Genomic DNA, 26,799 nt, shown 5'->3' on the forward strand with positions numbered 1-26,799 from the left:
CATCGGCAAGTAGCCGGGAAAATAAGCGACTACGTATTTAGTCGTCAATCATAGTCGTAAATACCCAGTTTTCTTGTAGTGATTATCTCGATTTTATATATTGTTTGAAACCAATTCTGAATATACACAAATTGATGTCGTAATAACTTTTATTTAATAAATTTAATTACGTACATTACGGATTTGAATTATTAATTTGAATTTTTTTGAAAGCAACTTCTTTTCTAACTTGAAACTATACGATTTCTTTTTGTGATGCTATTATTTGAGAAATGTTTAGAAATTTTAAATTAATGGCATTTAAACCCAATATAACTTCAAAATACATTTACTCGCACTTGAAACTTCAATAAAAATAAAAATAAAATTTAAACTTCAAAACTTGAAAATACATTTAATCATATTGTAATCTGTTAGAATGATTTAAAAATATATTTTCTATAATAGCAATAATAAAATTACTCACTATAAGTTATAACATATGGTATTTGAAAAATAACTAGAAATCTGATATCATTTACACATATTTCTTTCTAGATATGCTAATATTTATTTGTAGACATCATGTATTATATTGTTCATTATATATTCAGTATTATGTTAAAATATTTAATTGCATAAATGCACAACTAAAATTTTAGATTATATTCAATATAGTATATTCAACTAAAAAACTAAATCATAAAGTTAAATCATTACTTTAAACATGGCCGCTCTAATTCGTCATACCGCATCACAGGTCAATACAAGTTTTGTTGGGGTTTTTTTGGACTTTACCGTATTTATAATTAACGAATTCTGATATTGTATCGAACTAAAATAGTTGTACCGATTATGGGTCGAAATTCGAGTATAAAACTAAATAAATGAAATATATAAGATTATAAAATGTACATAATGTTACATAATGAAATATATAAAATTATAAAATGTACATAATGGGACGAAATGAACAACAACCTGCGATAATGTTTGACGATGCCGCTGCCGCCTACGACGACGAAACGAACAGACCCAATCTCAATCCGTGTTAAAACAGAGATCGAGAGAAAGTTATATAAAGAAGCAGAAGCAGAAGAGCTTACGAAGATGAGAGTAGGGAAGAAGACAGAGAGAATCGAGCCTGGATCTGCTACACGTCGCTTTGTTCTTCTTCTCCTCCTCGAAGTGACAGATTAAGTTCAAGCAGATTGAGAAATGGAGCCTGGATCTGCTCTTCGGCGACGGCTTTGTTCTTCTTCTCCTTCTCCAAGCGACAGACTAAGTTCGAGAAATCGAACCAAATTAAGGTAAGGTTATTTTGTAAAACAATAAAAAAAAAACAAAGGTATTTTTGTCATTTGCCATATATAACACAGCTTTTAATCGCTGACTTTATTAGGCATCTAAAATTTTTAGCCGCAAGACGCAGCATTATGACGCAGGTAGCTACGACAACCAAATGAACATTGTTATCCGCGTCAACCGCAGCCGCATGTAGCTGCGGCGACCAAACGAACAGCACCATTGTTTATGATTAGCATATATCCCTAATGTTTAGGATCTCTCTTGTATAAAATACTACTCTTGATCTATCAATAATACACAACATTCTTCCATTCATAGCAATAAACGATGAAGTGATGAGTGCTTGGATCTTTAAAGGATGTGTCGTCTCTCAAGGTGGTTGCAGTCTCGAACGTGCGTAGGTGCTGGATAAATTCTTAAGAGGCTAGAGACGTGAGGTGAGCATACCTTCTAGATCTCAATTCTTAAGAATGAGTATATCTATAGGGCTTGAGGCGTGTGAAATCAGTTTGGGTTTTTTGGTTCGGAAAAAAAGAAGTATCGTCATTTTGGATCATTATTAAGGCAAGGCCGCAGTATCGGAGCTTGGTGTCATACTAGAGTCGAGCTTTGCCGCGCCATCATGGTGGCTTGTGGTGGTGAAAGGGTCTTGGCCGCGGTTGCTTTGCTTCGGAGTACACAAGAGGACATGTATTCATTGTCTCGTCTAGATTTCCAAACAACACCAAAAATGTTGAGTTTAGTCAGTGAATGGGAAGAAGGTCTTCCAAACGGACTTGCGCGCTCGGAAACTGTATGAAAATATGTCCCTGGGCTCCTTTGTGATCATATTAGCTTAGAAACATGTAAATTATTACCTCTTGAACCTAAAATAATTGGAAAATGACTTAACAGTTACATGAGTGAGCTTGGAACGTGGTGGTTGAAATATGTGACATGGTCTCTTGTTTTATACAGTAGATTGTCTTTTTTAATAGACCAATTCCATCACACAGATCGTTTGGTCAATGCTCAAGAGAAGTCACAATACAATATAGCAAAAGCTCTTCTTCTTCATCATCCTCTCTTTGATCACTCCTGCAACTACAAAATCCATGGCGGTGTCTTCTCTTCTCTGGACTCTCTTCCTCATCTCCGTCATTTTCTCACTACAATCAAACAGCCAAGAAGAGGATACACCAATCACACGATTCCAGCAATACTTAAGAATCAACACCGCTCATCCTAACCCTAACTACACCGCACCAGTCTCGTTTCTTCTTGATCAAGCTCAATCGATTGGTCTCACTTCCAAAACCTTCGAATTCGTCTCTGGTAAGCCAGTTCTTCTCCTCACATGGCTAGGCACTAACCCTCACCTCCCTTCGATTCTCTTCAACTCTCACCTCGACTCTGTTCCCGCCGAATCCGACAAATGGATCCACCCGCCGTTCTCAGCTCACCGTACAACCGATGGTCATATCTACGCTCGCGGCGCGCAAGACGACAAGTGTATCGGAGTTCAGTATCTAGAAGCGATCAGGAATCTGAAATCGAGAGGCTTCTCTCCTCTTCGTACGGTTCATATCTCGTACGTCCCTGAAGAAGAGATCGGCGGATTCGACGGGATGATGAGATTCGCGGCGTCGTCGGAGTTTAGGGATTTGAATTTGGGATTCGCTATGGATGAAGGACAAGCTAATCCTGGTGATGAGTTCAGGGTGTTTTACGCTGATCGGACTCCGTGGGAATTTATAATCAAAGCTGAGGGGATCCCAGGGCATGGTGCTAAGCTTTATGATAATTCAGCTATGGAGAATTTGATGAAGAGTGTTGAGTTGATTGCTAAGTTTAGGGAGACGCAGTTCGATTTCGTTAAAGCTGGGAAAGCTGCGAATTCTGAAGTTATCTCTGTGAATCCAGTTTATCTTAAAGCTGGAACTCCTTCTACTACTGTGAGTTGTTGACGATTTCAGATTTTGCATTTTTTTGATGTGTTAATAGGAGATTTTTGTTTTTCTTAAGTGTGTTTTTTTTTCTTTTCAGGGGTTTGTGATGAATATGCAGCCTTCAGAGGCAGAAGCTGGGTATGATTTGAGGTTGCCTCCAATGGCAGATCCAGATGTTATGAAGAAAAGGATTGCTGAAGAATGGGCTCCTTCTATTAGGAACATGACCTACACGGTAAATATGAATATTCTCTAAAAGCTCTGATATATGTACATACCGTTTCTGTGTTGGGTTGCTTGTTTCTGTGTCTATGCGGTCTCAATAGTTAATAGCAACTAAGGGTTATACAGAGCTGTTCTTGAGTCTGGTTTTGTGAAGCATGACTGTAAATGAATTGGAGGAACGAAGAAGCATGGCTAGATAGAATGAAAGAGGTCTCATTGAGCAAATACTTACATCAGAGATCGTATCAAATTTCTTAACTTTTATTTTCATACTACTAAAATGTATGTCTGAGATAGGCCTCTCAGCTGCTTTGAATAACTACTTTCATAGTCCGTTAATATAGTTTGGTTTCTTTTGTTTTAATCTTCCACATTGGTTTCACATAAATGACGATACTAGACGCCCATATACCTTGAATAGTTACAGGGTTGTAGTTGATTAAGAACATCTGACTTCTTTCTTTTCCAACCTATATCTTAGTGTCATTAAGACAAGGTTATGAGATGTCCTAAGCCAAGGTTAAGCAAAACTAACCAGTAGCTACAAAGTTCGGTAAAATATGGGCTCTCATATTATATAATGTTACATGTCTTTTTTGGCTTTTTTTTAGTGAATTAGACGATGATGTATGGTGTCTACCCTCTGCAGTTTGATAACATGATACAAGAGTTTTCGTTTTAGTCTAACTAAGTGAACAGATCCAATCTTTTTCTTCTTGCACCAGGTAAAAGAGAAAGGAAAGTTAAGAGATCATTTAGGGCGACCTATAATGACTCCAACAAATGATACCAATCCTTGGTGGTCTATCTTCAAGCAAGCTGTTGAAGCAACAGGAGGAAAACTCGCAAAGCCCGAAATTTTGGCTTCAACTACAGATTCACGCTATATTCGCTCTTTGGGAATCCCAGTTCTGGGCTTCTCTCCAATGACCAATACTCCTATTTTATTGCATGACCATAACGAGGTATTCACATGATGATATTATCTATTGCGCTCTTGGAGTATATATATATATATATAAAATCAGAGTACTGATATAAACACTTATTTGTTGCCTCAGTTCCTAAAGGATATCGTATTCATGAAAGGAATTGAAGTTTATGAATCGGTTATCACAGCTCTAAGTTCCTTTAAGGGAGTATCTGATCAAGTGATTTGAAGCATGTAGCAATGTGACATGTTGCTTGAAGATGGTCACACCTCACATTGCTATGACTAAAACAGTGTTGTAAATGTTTATTTGTAAGTTTTTTTTATTGACATTTACTCTATCCTTGTGACCCTTAAATGGCTGCTGCTGATAATCCTTGTATATTATCAGTTATTTTTCTGCATAATTCTCAGACTCCGAAGAGAAATATCATTGGTGCTTAGAGTATGATTTCACAAAAGAGTTGATCAATTTAGCTCTAAATGTTTTAGTTTTCAAGAGTTGCTATTTCATATCCTTGCGTTGCATAAGAGCTTGATTCTTTCCTATGTACATTTGTTTGGCCTAAATGATTTTTATTCGGGATTAGATTCTTTCAAATTCTATGAGGCAAATGAATTGAACCAAAAACTTTTACGTATTACTTACCAATCTAGAAGTACCTTAACCTCATAAAATCTTGTAAATTTTTCAGATTTAATAATATACTAGGAGATATCTTGTGTTATAAAACACGGATCAACATTTTCCAAAAATTATTGTTATTTTTATTTTAAAATGTTTTTTTTTGTCAACAAAAGACTAGTTCAAAAGAGTCAGTGGGATGGAAAACTGTTTACAAACAAAACATTATGCGGAGAAGTACGTGCTTGGCGTGCCAAAGAATCTGTATTTACATTTGCATTTCTAGAAACAAAAGATAAGGAGAAAGATGAAAATTCCTCCTTGTCACTTGTCGTCGAGGTACGTCGAAAATGCCGGCCAGTCATGAGGAGAATACACCATCTTCACCAAGTCTGAACAGTCCGTGTAGAAAGCCACGTCACGAAAACCATGCCCGATCATATAGTGTGATACGCCCAAATTCGAGGATCACTCAGCCGGATTAGAAAGGATAGAAACTCGCCAAGGTGCAAGGTGCAACAAGGGAGATTTGATGGGTTGAGGGGTTGCACAGCAGTTGCGGAAGGCTACTGATATTTCCAACTCCACTCGCTGCTAGATATGACACACTAGTCCAGCAAGAGGAGGCTGTTGCTTGGATATTACACACCAAGAAACAAAGAAATGTTCTAGACAAAGAACAAAGAGATAGACTCATAAAATGAAAAGAAAAATTGATTGATTGATTCTCAAATGAGATTACATGAGTTTATATAGGGATAAGAAACTTGGTAACAAAGCCAAGTATTGATTATTCTTGAAACTAAAACATAATAAAGATAAATAGTTGAATGAAGAACCAATTCTTGAAGTTTGCCTTTCCAAGGTATCCTTCCCAAGGTATCCTTCCCAAGGTATCCTTCCCAAGGTGTCCTTCCCAAGGTGTCATTCCCAAGGTGTCATTCCCAATGTGAGTTGAACTCCATTTTCGTCACCCCTCTTTGACCACAAAATAAAGTGATTATTTTGGGCTTTTTTGGGCTTGAATTAGGCTCAAAATGAACTAGACTTGGTAGACAACATCCCCAATAGAACTTTCTATGCTATCCTTGCCCATAATCTCTTGAATTAGCCCAATAAATGCATCCTTGAACTTCTCTCTCTTTCATTCCTTGGTCCAATTTTGCTGATGAGAAACAACATGGGTTGTACCATTTTTCACTTTTAGCTTAGTAGAAACAACACATGGTTGCCATACATAATTCTGGAAGCTCTTAAACCAGTTGGACCTAAAACTCTTCAAGTGAACAACTAGATTAACCTCCTTTGGCAAATGGTTGTTTGGCTGGAAGAATTGATCTTCAACTTTGTTCGTGTTGAACAAGGCTCAAGGATCTTCTTGGATGGTCTCATGATCATATCACAGCACATAGCCCACATGAAAGCTTCGACTTCGGCATGCAAGGGAGAAAGACTCCGTCGAAAATTCTTAGCCCCCATGATTGGCGTCGGATCCTGAAGCTGCGTACAAACCCATCCTGCGCCTCCAAATGAGTCACCCGCCTTACAAGAGCCATCAATGATCGTTTTTGGTAACCAAAAACAGGACATCACAAACGTCGGGACCGCAGTAGCAACTGACTTAATCATCATCTCTTTTCCCCCTTTCGATAGCAGTCTTGCTGACCAACCATTTGTCCAACCCTGCAGCCTATCCCGAACAAATGAAAACACTTTCGTCTTGGACCTGCCCAAGCTCTCAGGTAACCCTAGATATGACCCCATCCTGCCCAAATTTGTTATCCCAAGAACTCCTTGGAGTTCTGTTTTGTTATCCACATCAACCATATGACCAAACTGAACAGAGGATTTGTCAAAATTAATTTGCTGTCCCGAGGCAGCCTCATACTGTCGTAATATATCCAAAATAACCCCACATTGTTCCTTATCTTCCTTGCAGAAAAAGAGGCTATCATCCGCAAACAACAGATGCGTGATTGGCGGAGATTTATTTGCCACCTTAATCCCTGTAATGAGCTTGTCTTGCTCCATTTTACGGATCTTTGCGATCAAAACTTTTGTACACAAGATAAACAAATAAGGAGATAAAGGATCCCCCTGACGTAATCCCCTCTCTGGGACTATCAATGCATTAGGTTGGCCATTCAAAAGAACTCTGTATTCAACCGAGCTAGCACAGAACATAATCCATCCGATCCATTTTTCCCCAAAACCCATTTTCCGTAGTAACTTTTCAACAAAAACCCACTCCACCCTATCATATGCCTTGCTCATATCCGTTTTAATCACCAAAAATTTCCCTTTACAAGATGGATTAGTCCGTCAGCCATGAAACATCTCTTGGGCAATCAGTATATTGTCTGAAATCAGCCGACCCTGAACAAAAGCTGATTGGGTCTCCGAAATAAGCCCTGGTAATACCATCTTAAGTCGCTGGCACAAAAATTTTGAAATAATCTTGTAGCCCACATTACATAAACTAATAGGATGCAATTTTGTCATCCGGGTAGGCTTTGCTACCTTAGAAATAAGACAAATGTGAGTCCTATTTAAATACTTATCAAAAACACCTTCGTTAAAAAACCGATTAACCAAATCCACAAGATTCCCTTTAACAACCCCCACGCCTTTTGGAAAAACAAAGCTGGCATCCCGTCTGGGCCAGGAGCTTTATCCGGATGCATCATAAATAAAGCCTGTCTGACCTCAGCCTCCGTAGCTGGGGCTGTTAACCGCATATTTACCTCTTCCGTAATGACAGTGCAAACCTCACATAAGATCTCATCAAAATTTTCAGGATTAATTGAAGAAAACAGATTCGCAAAATATGACACTGCTGTATTACATATATCAACATCCTCTGTTGACCAAACCCCATTCTTGTCAAAAAGATCTGTAATCCGATTACGTGCCCGTCTCTGCTTTGTTTGAGCATGAAAATACTTAGAATTTTTATCTCCCACCCGCATCCATCTATTACGACTCTTCTGGTACCAATAAACCTCTTCATCCCGATAAGCCACCCGTAATCGACTATTGAGATCCGAGATTACAGACAAAGGAGTCGCATCATCCATTTGAGCAACGTCTAACTGGCGTTTTAAATCCTCAATCGTGTCCCGACCAAAAGGAACCTCTGCTTTACGCCACCGAGAAATAGCCCGCCTACAACTCACAATTTGCTCCAAAAAACTAGACTGACCCTGAGGATGTTCCCCACCCCATCCCACCGAGATTGCCTCCATCAGCCCCTCCTTCCCAACCCAGCGACGATCGAACGTAAACCTTCTCCGTCCCCATGACCGTTTCACTCTGATGTTTACCACAAGAGGCTTATGATCAGAAGCGATCATATGCAAATAATCTGTAACCGTATCAGGAAACAAATCATGTCAATCCTCATTACCTAATGCTCTATCCAACCGACATCGAATTGGTTTTTCATCCCGCCAACCCCGCCATGAAAAACTGTCTCCAAGATAGGGTAATTCCAGAAAACCACAATCTTGAATCATCCCATTAAAGGAAAGAAACGAAGAAGCATGGCACAGCTTTCCCCCTCGCTTCTCATGATTCCCAGTTAACTCATTAAAATCTCCTACCACAAACCAAGGAGAGGACCTAGTAACCCCCATCCTTACTAAACGTTCCCAAACCAAATCACGATTCTTGGGAACCGGATCGCCATAAACAAATGTTAAATGAATTAAATGTCCTTTGTAAACCGCTTCAACATCAATTAACCAGTTCGACTCATATAAAATTGAAACTTGAAAAGCATCCTTATTATAAAACAAAGCCAAACCACCACTACAGCCAATCAGATCTACTGTTTTGAAGTTTTGGTAACCAAAATGACCTACAAAACTTTCCAACCGAGATGAGGATTGTTTCGTTTCCATGAGAAATAAAAAAATCAAGTCGATGTTCCTTCCATAAATCCCGAAGATGTCCAATAGTGGCCTTATTGCCGAGACCTTGACAATTCCAACTCAAAATATTCATTTTAAAAAATATTATTCAGTTTGGTGGAACCCCACCCAGACCTACCTACTCCAATCCTTGAAAAGATAGGCGAAGTCTTTTGCCCAAGGGCAGAACCAAAAAACCATATTACCAACCAAGAGACCAACCTGGATCAACCTGGATCAAACCCAGTAAGAACAAAAATAAACCGAAACTGATAAGATGGAGTAACAAAGCACCCCCTTGCCAACGTTTGCACACCACAAACATTAATCAGATGAGTTGGTTGGAGGCTTTCCCCCTTGCTGAGAGCCAACCTTTCCATTCGGTCCAGCTCCCTTCGTGACAGCCTTCTTGTGAGGTGATCTAAAAGAGCACAAGTTGCGCTTCTTTGTGCTAACTCCCTGTAGGACACCCTTGTTCTTGGCCAACTTCACCCTTGGTGGTTGAACCTGGCCCCCAGCGTCACCCCCCTGAGGCTGACCCTCAAACACCACGTCCATAACACCATTTTGCTCCTCCAAACAACCATCTTGTTCCCCATTCAAAGGAAGATCAGGGAGACCATTACCATCCTTCTCAAGAAACTCCGCCTCAGCCCCATCAGCCTCATCAGCTACTATAGCCGCATCATGAGACACCTCTATTTCAACCCCCTTCTCCTCCATCATTGTATCCATGAGGCCCAGCTTCTGATTATCAGTAATAGAGAAATCCTAATCCAACAACTCGCTCAAGTCATCTGAAAACAGATCTCCTTGGTGCAACCTCTCCAGCGAGTCTGTGATGTCTCCACTTGGTCCTTCAAAACCCGGAAATAAATTCTTACGCACCCTTTGAGCAGCACCTTGAACCTCAACAGCCTCCACATCCGCAAGCTGGCCAGCCCGCAGAACGACACAGAGATCAGGAGTTTCCTTATTTTGGCAGGATACTACAGGAAGTTTGTGAGGGGTTTTGCGAGTATGGCAAAGCCAATGACTAAGCAGACAAGGAAGGATGTTTATTTTGTATGGTCGCGGGAGTGCGAGATGGCTTTTGAGAGCCGGAAGCAGATGTTAACGACTACACCAATTCTGGCCTTACTAGAGAAGGATAAGCCATATGTGGTGTATACAGATGCTTCTAGAGTTGGTTTGGGGTGTGTGCTGATTCAGGAGGTTAAAGTCATTGCCAATGCTTTGCGGCAGTTGCGGAAGCATGAGGGCAACTACTCTACTCATGACTTGGAGATGGCAGCTGCGGTTTTCGCTTTGAAGATTTGGAGATCTTATATTTATGGCGGAAAAGTACAGGTATTCACAGATTATAAGAGCCTGAAGTATATCTGCACTCAGCCTGAGCTGAATTTGAGGCAGAGGCGGTGGATGGAGTTGGTGCCAGATTATGATCTGGATATAGCTTATCACCCTGGTAAAGAAAACTTGGTAGCAGACGCTCTGAGCAGGAAGCGGGCGGCTTCTGCTCAGGAGCAGGATATGGAGTCTCTGGTGAGTGAGATTAGTATTTTAAGGTTATGTGCTATTTCACAAAAGCCATTGGGACTGAAGGCAGTTGACAGAGCGGACCTTCTGAGTAGAGTGCGGTTAGCTCAGGAGAGTGATGTGCGGCTGGTGAACGCCTCTAAGGTTGAGGGTTCAGAGTATTAGTTCTCTGCTAATGGGACTATCTCGGTGAATGGTCGGGTTTGTGTGCCTAATGATGAGGGCCTGAGGCAGGAGATTCTGAGAGAGGCAGGAGATTCTGAGAGAGGCTCATTCGAGCAAGTTCTCTGTTCATCCTGGAGCGACTAAGATGCATCGTGACCTTATACGGTATTATCTCTAGGTTGGGATGAAGAGGGATGTCGCATCAGGTGCCGAGAGGCCTGTTGTAGAGTTTACTCATTCTAGAGTGGAAGTGAGATATGATTATTATGGACTTTGTGGTTGGTTTGCATGTGTCGCGGACTATGGATGCCATCTGGGTGATTGTGGATCGTCTAACCAAGTCTGCACATTTTATGGCCATAAAGAAGACTAATGGAGCAGAAGTTTTCACTAAGAAATAAGTGAGGGAGATTGTGAGGTTGCATGGTGTGCCTGTGAGAACTGTGTCATATAGGGATTCTAAGTTCACTTCAGCATTTTGGAGAGCATTTCAGGCAGAGTTTGGCACTAAGGTGCATATGAGTACAACTTACCATCCTCAGACAGATAAGCAGTCAGAGAGGACGATTCAGACTCTGGAGGACTTGCTAAACAAGTGTGTGCTGGATTGGGGTGTTCATTGGGCCGATCACCTAAACCTGGTTGAGTTTGCTTACAACAACAGCTATCAGGCCAGTATTGGTATGGCTACATATGAGGTTTTGTATGGGATTCCATGTCGCACACCTTCATGCTGGACTCAGGTGGGGGAGAGGAGCATATTGGATGCTAGTTTTGTTCAGGAGACCTCGGAGAAGATCCGGGTGCTCAAGCTGAGCATGAGGGAGGCTCAGGATCGGCAGCGGAGTTACGCTGATCAGAGGAAAAAAAGACATTGAATTTAAGGTGGATGACAGAGTGTACCTCAAGTTGGCCATGTTGCGGGGTCCGAACAGGTCATTAACAGAGAGTAAGTTGAGTCTAAGGTACATGGGTTCTTTCAGGATTGTGGAGCGGGTGGGACCAGTTGCATACAGGTTAGAGTTGCCTGAGGTTATGCATGTGTTCCACAAGGTCTTCCATATGTCGATGTTAAGGAAGTGTCTTCACAAGGATGACGAGGTGTTGGCTAAGATTCCTGCAGATCTTCAGCCCAACATGACTCTTGTGGCGAGACCGGTGACGGTACTCGAGAGGCAGATCAAGGAACTTCGGCAGAAGAAGATTCTTGTGATGGTGTGTTAGAGGAGACTTGGGAGCCAAAGGCGAGGATAAAGGCAAGGTTCAAGAAGTGGTTTGAGAAGCAGGTTGAGGCTTGAGCTTGCCTAACCTTGGTCCCAGTGTCGTGGTGGTTTGAAGACTGTGGCTGGAGCGGATGGAGTATTCCAGCCCATCTCTCTTGATACTTGGTCACTTAGGGGTGGATGGTTGTGTGACTAAGTACCAAGATGAGGTGGTGCTGGGGATGCGGGTTATTGGTTTGTTGCTGTTGTATCTTTTTTTTTCTTATGTATTTTTGTTGACTGGTGTTGTCATGTAAAAGGAGAAATAGCTCGGATTTCTATATTTGGAAAGTTTCCATTAAAATGAGGTTTCCATAATAAGAATGTTTCTAAAAATGGAAAGTTTTGTGGAAAGTGTGGTGATCTTCGTGATGATCCTGCGGGAGGTGTGCCTGGGTGGCGGTTTTTGTGACATTTAGTATCTTGGCATTGAATGGTCTTGGTGACGTTTGTGCCTTGATAGGAGTCTTTGTGACGTTTTGTACCCTGACAGTGGTCTTGGTGACAGAGATCTTGGTGACGCTTGTCAGTGGTAGTATGTCTTAGTGACGTTTTGTACCAGACGATGGTCTTGGTGACAGAGTTCTTGGTGGCGCCGATCAGGGATAGTGGTCTTGGTGACGCCGGATACCTTGGTCGTGGTCTTTGTGACGCTGGATACCATGGTGGCGATCCCGGTGTCGTTTGTGGCCTTAGTGGCGGTCCTGCGGGGCATTTGTGTAGTCTTCGTGACGTGTTTGGAGTTTTTGTAACGTGTTTAGGGTCTTTGGGACGTCTTGGTAGCTTTAGTGGCGAGTGTTGGCAGTAGGACATTGTGATGTTCCTGCGAGAGATATAGAGGTAGTTCTGGTCAGCGTGCTACTCGGTCGAGCTCATAATTATTGCTTTAGGGATATGAGATCTCAAACAACTCATGAGAGGACGGTTAGGTTCCTGTGTACCATTATCTCGAGGGACTTTGTGGCCTGAAGGTATAATTGGTATATTGACTTTGGGTGACGATCCAAAAGTGCGTTGTAGGGTGATAGCCCGAGAGCAAGATTTGACTTCCTGATACCGTAGCTGGAGGGCTGAGGCCCGATGGCCAGTCGGAAAGACTCGAAGGTTGAGACCTGAGAGCGAGGGAGATGTATGAGTTGGGAGCATATAATTTCAGAGACGCGGATTATTGGCCAGATTGAGCCCTCATAGTTAGTCGGAGGATGTGCAAGCCATAGTGTTGGTTGCACGGGAGGTCCTTAGCTGTTGGTTTAGTGCTAGATTCGAGGACGAATCTATGCTGGTAGGGGAGAATTATAACATTCGTAAACCAAAAATTGGATTTTTGGTAGCGGTGTCGATCGACACTGCTTGTGGTCTCAGTCGACACCATTTACGGTTGGTCAAATTGGTTCAATTTTAATTCTCTGGTTTTGCGTTGCCGGTTTTGGGAAGCCCTAAACTAGACTATAAATGGGAAAAGTCGATTTCTTCTTTCTTCTTCAGTCGTTTCGTTGTAGGGAGAAGAAGAAAGAGAGATAAGCTTTCCAGTGAGTTCTTGTGAGGTTTTATGCTTTTTTTTGAGAGATATGTGCTTAGGGAGTGAGATCTAAGGCTAATGACGTGAAAGGAGCTTGCTGTGGAGCTTTCTGGTCGTGGGTTGGTCAATTTTCTCATTGTTTGGCAAAGGTGAGTACATGACCATGGCTTATCTAAGCTAAGATTTCAGTTTATGTGATTTTGTGTATTGTGTGGTTGTTTGTGAGTTTTTCGTAGCTCCTGAGGCTTACGTTCGTTCATGGGATCGTGTGGGACGAAAAAGAGAAGCATGGAGGCTCAATTCGGAGGTTCTGTTCAAACGAAATCGCTGCTCGGCATCGGTGTCGGTCGACACCAACGCGAGGATGACTCTGGGAATTAGCGAGCGTCGGTCGACACCGTTAGGGTTTCTGGGGTGTCGAGCAGGTGTCGGTCGACACCAGATGACCAGTGTCGGTCAACACCCTTCTACAGTGGTTTATGTCGTGTGGCTTTGTGCATGTTCCTGGTTTGTTTTATTGTTGTTGTTTGTGTCATGAGAGATCTTATTGCTTGTGTGTATAGCCCAGTAGATGTAATGATTGTCTCACTAAGTATTTCTGGTAATACTTACACCTCTCTTTTGTGTTGTGACGCAGGTAAAGGCAAAGTGTGATTGTGGGATCAAGGCGATGATGAGGTGGATGTTCTAGAGGCTCGGTTGTTTTCTTTGTATCTTTGTTAGGATGCTAGAGTGGAACTTAGTGGTCTAGAATGGATGTGAAGAATGTTGGTTTCATTATTGGTTATGTTATGGAGTGTTGTCGGAATTGATAACATGTTATTTCTTTAATGGTTATTGATTTATTGGAGTTGAATTATTTGTTATCCGTTGTTGTTGTTAACTGGGGGTAGATTGCTAGTGAGAAGGAGATCACTAGATATTAGGTTAAAAGAAAAAAACGGGTCGGGTTGTTTCAAATTTCTCCTTCAAAAATATGAGAAATTTTGCTCATTTAGTTTATCTACATGATAATGGTATCGACAATACGCTTAAAAATACAATGATTGAGTGTGTTAAATAACGTTGACATGATATTATAAACTGAAAAAAACTGTATTCATTAAACCAATGTTTTTAAAACTGGACTGGAAGGTGAACGAGAAATCTTTCGGGTCATTCTATCAACCGGTCGGACCGGTTGAATCACAGGTCAATTAGTTTATTGGTTTGTTTACATTTTATAAATATAACATTTACTAGTACTTTTCTATAAATATATGAACAAAACATACATAATGAAGTACTAAACAACTAAAATTAATCTTTTAAATGGTTAGATGAAATACCTAAGGGTCTGATTGGTTCAAACGCAGCGTTTGCGGTTACGGTTGCGGGAGATTGCAGAAGTGGGTGATTGTGATTACAAGCATTATTAAGTGTTTTGAATGACTGGTTTAGCTTTTTAAGTTTGGTGCGTTTGGAAGAGTTTTACGATTGGTTAACTAGCGAGTGCTGTAGCGGTTAAAACATAATAAATGTAATATATAATTATATAAACGTTTAAAAGCACCAAAAAATTATTAAACTTGATTTATAATTAAAATTCATTAAAAATGCTAAAATAAATTTAATATTGAAATACAAATAAATTTAATATTGAAATACTTATTACTTAATGCATTTAACTTTTTACCAAAAAATTTTAATCAAGTAATGTGATAAATGACAAAACATATGCTTTAGATCATAAATCTTCTCTCTTAAATCTCACACACTTAATAAGTTCCTCACATTGTATCACGAGGCCAAGATAAATTAATTATGAAAGACCAATGTACTTGATGTTTGGAAAAGACATATTTTTAGTTTTCTTAACTCTCACTCTCGTATCCGTACTACATTTTCTCTCATCCTTAAAGGGTAAAATGGTTAGGTAGAAGATATATATATATAAAATATTTCAATATCATTGATTTGTTTTAAGTTTTTTTTTTAAAAAAAGTCCAACCGCAACTGCCCACAACCGCAAACGCTTGCGGGAAACAGGTTTTAGAATTCAGTAGTTTGAAGCGGTTGGGAACGATTGGGAGCGGTTTGTGTGATTGGTACCAATCGCTAGCAACGCTACCACCCGAAAATGCTAGGTAGCAGGAGAACCAATCAACACCTAAGTGATTTTTCTATAAATAACAACATTTAATTTTAATTTGGTTTGAGTTTGAAGTGTTATAAAAATAAAATATTTTAATTTGATACTAACCCGTTGGTCCGACCTGTCGGTTCAACCACTGATTCACGGGTTTTTACTCTTCAACTTTTTTACTTTTAATTTAAAATTTATAAGTTTTTTTCACATACATAGTAACAAATGTTCATATATTATTATTACATATGAATTAAATGTTTTTGTATACTTTTTGTTTATGGTTTAGATAGATATTTTTATATAACTATAATGATTTATGTTCTAAATGCCGAAACCGTCTAAAATTATCTAGATCTACTCATTGTCTCACCATCCATTTAGTGCCTTAAGTTTTCTTGAACACTGATTAAAAAGAGTTAATTCATTACGGGCATACCGCACAACAATTTGGACATACAGTTTGCCTATTTTACCACTCAATTAGTGTTAACCTCTTTTTTTTGGTTTTGTTTACAAATGCACCTTTATTTCCAAATACATTCATTGCAAGTAATAACCAACACAAGAAATTAGACGTGCCAAGCTACGCTTGACCGTTTGTTTCACAAACGTACTCAAATAGTTTTAAACGATTGGAAGGGGGTTAGTCTTTCGCGCGTAGCCCATACGCGCGTCTCTCTTCTCTCTCTTCTCTGTCTTCTTTTTTATTCTCGTCCTCTAGATCTAGATCTAGATCTGTGTTGCCTCTCCGGTTCGCCCTTCCGGCGCCGGAGAGGGCTCTTGCCTTGCTCTTAATGAAGGTCTTGGCTTGCACAGTGAAGCAGAAGCAAGAGTGAACAAGTTTTTTTCTCCGGCAACGACGAGGTGTGGTTAACTCTTCGGTGATGCAACTGTGGCTCCTTCAAGGCGGTCAAGGAACTCCACTGTCGCTTCTTCTTTGGTTGAGGTTGACGGCAGATCAAGGTGGAGGTCCTTGAGGGCTCAACCGCATTGGGGGTAGGTGAGGTTGTGGCGGAAGTCACCGGAGGGAAGGAGGGTTGTGTTGCTAGTCGCATGTGATTAACGGTAGATCCTCGGATCTTAGATGGTGATTGTGGACTTAATGGCTTCTGAGGAATTGCCTGATCATTGCTTTTCCTCATTAACTGCCGCTATTCGCATTCACCGGACCGGATTGAAGAAAACTTTGTCTCGGAGAGGGAAGAAGGAGCGGAAGACAGTGGTCTCGTGTTAGATTTGGAGTTTGGCGTTTTGCTTGGTATGGGATTCGTCAACTGGAGAATCAGTTATCGGAGGCCAGATTTGTCCGGGAGAGTTGTTGCGGGTCTGACTGTTCGTAGAAGCTGGCTCAGAGATGGGAATCGGATACTCCCGTCAAAGAGCTCGGTGCCTTTGTTTAATGTCGCAAAGCAGTGAGTCTTGTATCCGCTGGAATTACGGTCGGCTTCTGCTTCCGGTAACCCTAATTTCCTTTCTGTTTGTGTATGTGAATATGATGTAATGTTAAGGCCTAAGCCCATTTGGGATGAGGCTATTTAATAAAAGTAGTTCATAAAAAAAAAAAAAAAAAGTTCAAATACGAAAACATTACAAAAAGTGCCTCCTATCTTGAGTAACACCTGAAACAAGAACATGGTTACAAGACTAATGAAATACCCCAAACCAAGTAACCAAGAGTGTGTTATCTGGGAGAACATTCCTTTGCCTGAGAGTAGGAGTCCCGAGATGCGACCTGAGTAAGCTCTTAATTTCCGATATCAGACTCGAGGCTGGTCTAGAAGTATGAGAGTGAAACCTTGAATTACGCTCCTTCGAGATCGTGTAAACTGAGGCTTGATATGCTAACCGGAGAATCCAAGCAATGTTTTTGTCCCTGCAAGGATTCTTCAGCCAGCGAACTCCATCCTCAAAGGCAGGTGGAGGTGAAACTCGAGCTCTGCTGGTAAAGGCTGACCATACTTCAGCTGCATAAGAACAGTAAAAAAATAGGTGCTGGCGAGACTCATCATGGTTATTGCAGAGAAGACAAGTCGGAGGAACAGATAAACCCCAGGAAATCAACCGGTCTCTTGTGAGTAGTCTATGACGAGAGGTGATCCAAGCAATAAACGTGTGTTTAGGGATCCTACTCTTACACCAAACAACTTCAAACCAATCCACTTTTACCTCGAGGGGGTGCAAGTGAGACCAAGTTGCAACCGTAGAGAAAGTGTTTGACGGTGCTGCATTTCCAATCTTAACAATCCTCCTGAGCATCTTCTCAAAGGTTAATAATTGAACCAGACGGGAGGCAAGCCTTAAGCAATTGAATGATGGGGTTACGAGTGCGAGATTGTCCAATCCACCACTGACCTCCCCTAACCGCATCCGCAACCACAGCATTTATCGTCAATCATGACACTCTAGGCCCTGTCTCACCCGTGATGTCTATAAGAGGCCCCAATGATGTCCAATTATCAGTCCAGAACTTACAGGAAGTTCCAGAACTCACTTCACACACAATGTAAGGTCTAGCAAGGGGTCTTAGCTTACAGATACTTCTCCATATCCAGCACCCCGATGTCGAAGCGTCTACATCCCAGAAGCAATGGTTGTCAATGAGATTTCTTCGTACCCATGATACCCAAAGAGAGTGCCCCACCCCCCCCCCCCCCACCCCGCGGCAAAGATGAGCCAGATAAACTTCAAAGTGAGAACTTTATTCCAGTGAACAAGTCGTTTTAAGTCCATTCTCTTTTGGAGTACAAACAGAATCCCAACTGACCTTCGCTCCCCTTGCAGAAGTTGTAGCTCCCTTCCAAAGAAATGCACTACACAACCTCTCAATTTCTTCCAAACAACTGTTAGGCAATAGGAAGATGGATGCCCAAAAAGTAACGGTAGAGTATATCACAGCCTGAATCAACTGGAGTCTTCCCACGAACGAGAGATGTCGGACTGTCCAGGAGTTAAACCTTGTGTGAACCTTATCGAGTAGCGGCTGAAAATCCTGCTTTCGCATTTTTTTAGTGAATAGAGGCACCCCCAAGTACTTGACTGGAAAGGATCCCTGGACCATACCTGCATTGGTAGCAATTGTCTCAATGGCCAAATGATCACCTCCATCTAGAAAAAGAGTCGTCTTTTCTCTGTTGATCCCTAGACCTGTCTCTTCCTTAAATTCCTCCAAAATTGACAAGATACCATACAGAGAAGCTTGTTGCCCATCGAAGAAGATGAGAATATCATCTGCAAAACTCAAATGAGTAACCAGAGGATTCAAGCATTGCGGTGAGGACCAAAAATATGATTTTTGACCCCTTTATCCAGATTTTTCGATAACACATCCATGGCAAGGACAAATAGGAGAGAGGAGATAGGGTCCCCCTATCAAATGCCTTTTTTACCAGGAAAATAACCAATCAGTTCACCATTGTAAGCTACACCGGATGAGGGGGTTGTGAAACACTCTCTTAACCAACCAATGAACTGATCCGGGAGGTCGAGAGCGTTGAGAACATTGAGGAGAAAATCCCAATTCAAGTTGTCACAAGCCTTCGCAAGATCTACCTGAAGACATCCTCTAGTGATAGGACCGGGAGAGTAAAAATTATTAACCAGCTCCGAAGCAAGCAAGACGTTCTCGCAAAGATGTCTTCCTTGAACAAACCCTACTTGATTCTCTTGAAAGGCATCCGTTATAAAAAGCTTTAAATTCTGTTTAAGGAATCTCACAATGATTTTGTAGATCGTGGAGCAGCAGGATATAGGTCTAAATTGAGCAATGGTATCTGCTCCAGGAATTTTTGGGATGAGAGTGATTCCCGTAGTGTTGTAACTCCGAGGTAAATGACCCGAGATAAAGAAATCCTGGACTGCAACAACAATATCCCTACCTACTACATCCCAAGCTTCCCTCAGAAACTCCACGGGAAACCCATCAGTCCCTGGGGCTTTAGACTTAGGCATGGTGACAATTGTTCTGCGAATCTCTGCTTCAGTGGGAATTTGAGTAAGCTGAACCGCCAAAGCCGGTAAACACCTAAATTACACCAGCTCCTTGATGTCCTGTACTGATATGGGTCTCACCGCCTGATTCTCCAAGCCAAGGAGATTATGGTAGTACGCGACAATTGATTCCTTGATATGAGCAACATTATAAATCCTTTCTTCATCAATGCCCCTTAAGTATTTGATGCCATTAACACCCTGGTGAGCCAATACCGATCTGAAGAAAAAAGCTGTATTGGAGTCACCCTCGGCCATCCATCTCACTCGAGATTTCTGTCAATAGAAGCATTCTAGAGCATTTGCAAAAAAAATCCACTTTCTTCTGGCTACAAACTCTTCTCGAAACAGCAAATCTGAAGGGTTACTCAATAGTGAGGTCTGAATCAATTCCAGCTGAGATAAGGCGTCTTTTGTTCTCTGTTGCAGGTTACCAAACCCTTCCCTGTTCAATTGTTTGCAGGCTGCCTTAACTTTCTTCAACCTCTGAGCCAAAGTAAACAACTTAGAACCCATAGGAATCGCAGAACTCCAAGCTTCATCAATAACTTCTTTATAGCGGGGATGCGTAGACAGGAAAGAGAAGTATTTGAAAGAATTATTACTCCTTTCAATAAGGGAAGAGGTGAATACGAGAGCCGGAGAATGGTCCGAATCACCAGGAGGATCAAAGACCGCAAGGGAGTCCGGAAAAGACTAACTCCAGCTTTCATTTATTAACACCCTGTCAAGCTTCCTCAGAATCGGCTCATCAGGCTGGTTATTAGTCCAAGTGAAAAAAGCACCCCTACTAAGCATATCTGTCAGGTCATTATCAGATTTACACTGCATGAATTCAGACATACCAGCCAGAGGCAAAGTGTGAGGAATAGTTGAAAAATGCTCCCCAACTGAGAGGATCTGGTTAAAGTCACCCATAACCATCAAAGGATTATCCCAAACAGGAGAGTTCTGAACAATGAAAGTAATCTCCTCCCAAATTGTTCTCCTCTGAATGTGAGTATTATACCCATAGACAAAAATCACCGCAAAACTTTCCTTTGTTGCGGGAATGTAAACTGCACATGGCATAAGTTGAGCTGACTTATATAAACATATAACAGAGACTGCAGGATCCCACACAACCCATATCCTGCCGAGCTCTGCATATTGATAGTTAAAATCTGCCCTCCAACCCAGGAAGGAGGACTGAACTACTTGAGTCGCAGTCTCCTCCAAGACATGCGTCTCCAAAATGCGGTCTAAAACAAGCTTATTCTTACCGATCCAACTTCTTAAAAAACATTGTCTAGAGAAGCTGTTTAAACACTGAATATTCCAACAAAAACCTTCGTCATCCAAAACCCAAAAGTGAAGGTAGAGCTAAGCTCTGCGGGAGAGATTAACAGCCTGAAACCGAGGAACTACCTTGGTTAGGCTGAGAACTGATATCAGAGATGGAGATCCTAAACTTCTCCGGACACGGCTTCATATCCTGATGCTAGTCTTTCTCTCTCTGAATACTAAAAAGCTTCTTCGATTCCATCTTGGCAAGTTTCCTGGCACTCATAACCCCAGGAAAAAGAGGCTTTATGGATCTTGCACCCACTACTATCCACGGGTTCTTTTCAGTAACCGCAACAGTAGAGAGATTATCTAAATTCTTCGGAACCTCAGAAGTATCAGTCTCCTGCCTTCATACCTCCTGAGAACAATCCGATAACACCTCATCGCTTAGGTGATTATTTATCCTCTGTCTTGGAGGAAGACTATGGCTCTGTTTCCTAGACTCTCTCCTGGAGATGTTCTTGTGAGATAGAGCCTGGTTGCTAGTCAAATCTTTACTGCCAGATATTGTGCTAACAGCAGAGACCTTAGAGTTTGTTGTATTAGATTGTAACGCCTGTGCTATAACCAGTGCCACAATTTCCACGGTACCCAAAGGAGTTGTTGTGGATGTGCTAGCTACACCTCCCGCAACAAACCCTCCAGAGGTTAGAGGACTAGCTTGCTTCCTCATTAGTGGCTTAGGATAACGATTGAGCAAGTGCCCAAATCTACCACAATTGCAACACTTCGTAGGAAGTCTGGGGTAAGATACTGTCACCTTCACCGAATTTAACATCTCATAATGATAGTAGTCGGAGGGGACTTCTCCAGAGAGATTTCGACCTTCACCTTAGTTCTGCCCATGTAGTACGGGTCGAGTTTAGACTTATCTGTATGTAGAGGCTCCCCAATCTCACTAGTGATGACACTTATCCCTGAGAACGAATATAATTGTGGAGGAACATTGTGCAAAACTGCCCATGTCGGAACAGTTTTAAGATCATGAACCTCCAGAGACGCATCTATCGACCAAGGAACAACATTGAAGGCACAGTTACCTGCTTGCCAGTAGCCAACCTGTAAGACCCAATCTCGGGTCTTAACACAAGGAATGAAAATAAGACAGGATGTATCTGAGACTTGTCGAATAGTAATATTCCCAAACTTTCCCCAAACCGGGTTCAGATCCGAGAATATTTTCGACGACGGAGGAATCAACCCATGAAACTGAGCAATAATGTGACCCTTCCACTGGTCAGCTGATTGGAGTAACACTGAGGCAGGAGCTTGAACAACCGGGATCCCATCTTCCATAACCACCGGCGAATCCACTTTAGATAAATTTCTCAACGAGGCTTTGAAACGTTCTGCATATGAGGGAGCTTCCGCAAAATGAATCGGACGAGGAGTTGAGGATGGTAATGGAGACGATTGCGGAGACGAAGAAGCAGAAGACAATGAAGGATTTAGGGTTTGCAACGCATCGGAAACAGACGGAATTGGGGGAACGAGGGGTCGGACATTGCTCAAGCTTCGGGAAACACCAAAGAAAGAACGAAAAAAAAAGGGAGAAAGATAGAAATTCTCGGTGACTAGCATAAAACCGATCTCCGGTGAATTGGCGAAAAGAATCGCCAAATCGTCTAAAAACTCTCTATGGCACACTTGTCGAGAGATCTCTCTAAATTCTTGTTTAGATCCTTGTAATAATCTTTCACTATAAATCTTCGTATCTAAGTAGCCAATATTAATCTCATACAGTGAACGGCACTTAACTTTGATGTAGGTCTCATCCTCGAATTTTGGGACCAGCAAGGGTGAGAGAAATTAACCAGGCTTGATTGAATTATTGAAGCTACGGCTATGGTTATTTACACTATCAAACACAAAAGATATAAAATTTGGAGCACTGTTGAATTCACCTCATCAACCACCACTAAAATCTTGAAAAAACTCTATTGTCATAATAAATCTTTTCCTCTTCTAGGAAATTTCACAATATTATGAAATCAACAAACGAAGGATTTGATTCTGTCCTGTCACAATCCACATGTGCAATTGCCTCTACACCATCCAACACACTTCTTCAATCCTTATGAGAAACTTCTCCGTACGTTCCTATAAATTTCCACCACACGAAAATGTATTTCCAACGCGAAACAAGAGTCTTATTTCCCACTCTGGCTTAACTCGTCTCCATTAAATGCTTCTAATTTCTTCTTCTACCCACAAAACTTTATTTTAACGAATTATATATAAAAATTGATTGATTGATGAGAGGAGGTACGGAAGGTCATATTTTGAGTACGGTGCCAGTTAAGATTGTCCAATATACGAATAGGATATTTAAGTGAAAAGTACATATGTATTATGCATGAATCTTCATTTATGATTCTATTTGTCTATTTCCTCAGGTAGGGTTCACTCACTCTTCTTTCGTTAGGTTAGGTAAGCTAGCTAGCCAGTTTCTTTAGTATGGCCATTGTTTAATTGCTTTATCTTCTCGGACTTTACCGGATCATTCAAGCTTTTATGACACAATACCAACTCATTGTCTTCTTATTTTTACCCTTATAGCTTAAGAGTTAAAACTATATATCCTTCGTGACAGGACAGAATCAAATCAACAATGAACTCTAATTGATTGAATATGATGATGAGATTGTACTGAAAACAAATTACTGCTAAGAATACATCTAAAAGTAGTGACTTAGGCCATATGCATTGGGCCAACACCTTGGATGTTCTAAGCCTTTTTAAAATCAAAAATATAGATAATAGTGGGTGAAGAACATGTTGTTGTTGGGTCTTGATGTATAACTGATTTTGAGCCAGTTCTTGGGTGACGTGGCAACTCGTGAATGAATACAATTTTTTGCAAAGGAGAAAACATTTATTTGTTTGGAGGAAGTTTTGTTTGTTTTTTTTATTTATATCTTAAATGTTTTTTTTGTTTCATAAAAATTTGGTATTGTATTTTGAATTTTAGTATAAGTTTTTTAAGTTTGCAATTTAAATGTTATTTTTTAAAGTTTTTAAAATTGTAATATGTTTGTTTGTTTTTTTTTTATTTATATCTTTAATGTTTTTTTTGTTTCATAAAAATTTGGTATTGTATTTTGAATTTTAGTATAAGTTTTTTAAGTTTGCAGTTTAAATGTTATTTTTTAAAGTTTTTTAAATTGTAATATGTTTTAGATTATTATATTATTAAATCTTATGATCTTAAACATGTTCTCCCAATAACCAACTCCTTAAATAAAAGATCTAAACTAATGATCTTACATTATGTTAATAATATTTTTACTTTAAGAACATCCAAATCAGTTATTCCAATGGAGATTAGTTAGTTAAAAGGCAAAAAAACAAAGATTTATTTCGATACATGAGAATCTTATATAAAACGTTATTTTTTCTAGATGAAAACTTAAATATTTTCAATTGGATAATCTGGGATTTAACTCGTTTAAGAGTATATATATTTAATTTTTTTGATCACACAATTAATGATGACAAAAAATAATTATCTCTGATTAATTGGCTATAGGTATCTACATGAAGAACATAATTTGATACAATAAAATATTACGCGTTCTACAAGTAGTTTATAAGAGCCAAACTGTATAACAACTTCATTTGACAAATAATTTTCCAGTAACATATATATATATATAAGTAAAAATAGTCCAAATTTTTGAATTACTCTTGTTCCTTCTTCATCCATGAATTTAATTTTATCACCATTGAGTGCAAATATTCATGTCAAATGGTTTGAAATTTCTTGTTTTGTTTAATCATAAACTTTTGTAAAGTGTTGCCTGCATTTGCCTTTGCATTTTCCAACGAACAATTCGGTTGATTCGTTTCTTGATATCTGGAAGAAGAAGAAAAAAACTGCATTATTATATAACAGTACTACAAAAATAAAATAAAAAGGAGTCTGGCCAGAACGTGAACACGAATAGTTTAGTTTATTACTCGTTACGCGTCTTAATTAAATTCTAGTGCCGACTAAACTATTTTAATTCTATTAACTGCAGGTTTGTTTTGCTTAAAAACAGTGTAAGATTATTCTAAGGTTTGACGATTTTACTTTAGTTTAATAAATTATATAGTACCGTAGTATTGTTTAGTGTATTACATACAATATGCAGTTTGACAAAGGAATCTGAATTTGATTTAAATATATAGTTAAAAGCCTTATTACAGAGAGAATTTTACGTGTGCAAAAGTGGACACAAAGAAGTAGTTAACGCGGTTTTAAAAAGTCCCATTTAGACAGAGATGCACCAGCTCTAACCTTGTGCCTTACCTTGGTAAACATGACTTCAGCTACTTTAACGTTTAAGATTCTAAAAATTATGTTTTATAAACAAACTTATAATCATGTGATTTCTTTCTTTTGCATCTCATTTAGATAGTTAAATTATTCATATGATTAACTTTGTCTTTTGTTTGTACCTTAAAAATCACATGCTCTCTAGTCTAGCTTTTTAGAAGTTGCCTCTAAAAATAGAATCCAATGTTATGTTCCAGGCCCTTTATAATGTTTTACAACTCTCTGTCGTTTCTTGAAATAGGTATATTCATATGAGTATTGATTTTTGTAATTTGCATTTTTTTTTTATTCAAGATTCTGAGGCTCAGAAGTAGTAAGTAACTTTTAGTGGTAAACAAATAGTGTACTCTTTTGTGGAACTAAAGAATTAGTTTGGAGGTCAAATCAATATATTATATATGTATGTATTTATATTTATGAGTTAAAAAATAAATAAGGAGGATTCTCTTATTAGTGATCTGTTATTGGGTGTAGCATATGGGATTGTGATTAAGAAAAATCTTTTTAAAATACAATATATAAATAAATAAAACACCTGTCTGTCACATTTATTAAAGGAAAAGTATTGATCTCTTTGTGTGTGCCCCATGCTACTTTCTTTGACTATGTTCATAGTATTTTTTTCCTTTCCTTTTGAATTTTTTATATTTGTGTTTCCATTTTTGTTCTCCACATCTCATCTATAAATAGAAACTCACCATTCTTCTCTTCCAACTTCCTCCCTTTAATTAGTATCAAAAAAATGGTGAAAACTCTTCAAAAGGCAACAAAGAGAATGTCATCTCCATCATCATCATCTTCATCATCTTCATCAACATCATCATCATCCATAAGGATGAAGAAGTACAAGGGAGTGAGGATGAGGAGTTGGGGTTCATGGGTTTCAGAGATCAGAGCTCCTAATCAAAAGACAAGGATCTGGCTTGGCTCTTACTCAACAGCTGAAGCCGCGGCTAGAGCCTACGATGCAGCGCTCCTTTGTCTCAAAGGATCATCAGCTAATAACCTCAACTTCCCTGAGATCTCAACTTCTCTATACAATATTATCAACAATGGTGATAATATCAGTGACATGTCCCCTAAGTCCATACAAAGAGTAGCTGCTGCTTCAGCCAACACAGATCCTACTTCCTCATCATCAGTCTCTACTTCATCTCCATTGCTTTCCTCTCCATCTGAAGATCTCTACGATGTTGTCTCCATGTCGTCACAGTATGACCAACAAGTCTCCTTGTATGAATCATCATCATGGTACAACTGTTTTGATGATGATGATCAGTTCATGTTCATCAATGGAGTTACCCCTCCGTATTTACCACTTTCTGATGATTTCTTTGAGGAAGGAGATATCAGATTATGGAACTTCTGCTGATTTTTCTACTTAAATCATACCTTATTCTTTGTTTCAATATATATATACTTCAGTTATGTAACTTATACAATATATTATACATTTTTTTCTTCTCTTTTTATCAATTCTCACAATGTATCGAACTTTTGGGGATCTTTGTACCAATATCTAATTTTTTTTTTTAAATTAGATATTTTTCATGTTATAAAGTCGATTAAATCTAGAAGAAGTAGTAGTTAAGTATATGTGTAAAATGGAAATAGATTTATAGCTTTCGAACAACGAACCTCGAAG

The 26,799-nt window shown here is 39.7% G+C and overlaps 5 protein-coding genes and 1 pseudogene across 6 annotated transcripts in view; 2 read left to right on the forward strand and 4 right to left on the reverse strand.

The window, feature by feature from the left end:
• The window catches only part of LOC104742183 (WAT1-related protein At1g44800), a 66,750-nt gene extending 48,571 nt beyond the window's left edge, over nt 1-18,179 (reverse strand). Inside the window, exon 1 of the mRNA XM_087482931.1 lies at nt 18,096-18,179. The gene's annotated coding sequence lies outside the window, so the exon portion shown is untranslated. The remainder of the gene's footprint in view (nt 1-18,095) is intronic.
• LOC147928617 (uncharacterized) lies at nt 1,799-4,832 on the forward strand. Its single transcript, XM_087482930.1, has 4 exons — nt 1,799-3,221; nt 3,313-3,450; nt 4,166-4,405; nt 4,502-4,832. Exons 1-4 carry the CDS (start codon nt 2,382-2,384, stop codon nt 4,598-4,600), a joined length of 1,317 nt encoding a protein of 438 aa, XP_087339056.1. The 5' UTR covers nt 1,799-2,381; the 3' UTR covers nt 4,601-4,832.
• LOC147928618 (uncharacterized) lies at nt 7,319-8,631 on the reverse strand. The gene is made up of 3 exons (XM_087486216.1): nt 8,403-8,631; nt 7,702-8,360; nt 7,319-7,429 (listed from the first exon to the last, which is right to left on the reverse strand). The coding sequence occupies exons 1-3, from the start codon at nt 8,629-8,631 to the stop codon at nt 7,319-7,321; spliced, it is 999 nt and encodes a 332-aa protein (XP_087342342.1).
• LOC147928619 (uncharacterized) lies at nt 17,165-17,902 on the reverse strand. Its single transcript, XM_087486217.1, has one exon. The coding sequence runs from the start codon at nt 17,900-17,902 to the stop codon at nt 17,165-17,167; it is 738 nt and encodes a 245-aa protein (XP_087342343.1).
• Nucleotides 18,180-19,546: 1,367 nt separating the features above from the next.
• On the reverse strand, nt 19,547-20,978 carry LOC147928620 (uncharacterized). Its single transcript, XM_087486218.1, has 4 exons — nt 20,915-20,978; nt 20,229-20,565; nt 19,841-20,114; nt 19,547-19,783 (listed from the first exon to the last, which is right to left on the reverse strand). Exons 1-4 carry the CDS (start codon nt 20,976-20,978, stop codon nt 19,547-19,549), a joined length of 912 nt encoding a protein of 303 aa, XP_087342344.1.
• Nucleotides 20,979-25,840: 4,862 nt separating this feature from the next.
• LOC104742185 (ethylene-responsive transcription factor ERF014 pseudogene) lies at nt 25,841-26,714 on the forward strand (annotated as a pseudogene). Its single transcript, XR_015580645.1, has one exon. The product of XR_015580645.1 is annotated as an ethylene-responsive transcription factor ERF014 pseudogene (transcript).
• Nucleotides 26,715-26,799: the final 85 nt, after the last annotated feature.

The sequence above is a fragment of the Camelina sativa genome, chromosome 14 (assembly GCF_030686135.1).
Source record: "Camelina sativa cultivar CO46 ecotype springtype chromosome 14, ASM3068613v1".
In the NCBI taxonomy this organism is placed as follows: domain Eukaryota; kingdom Viridiplantae; phylum Streptophyta; class Magnoliopsida; order Brassicales; family Brassicaceae; genus Camelina; species Camelina sativa.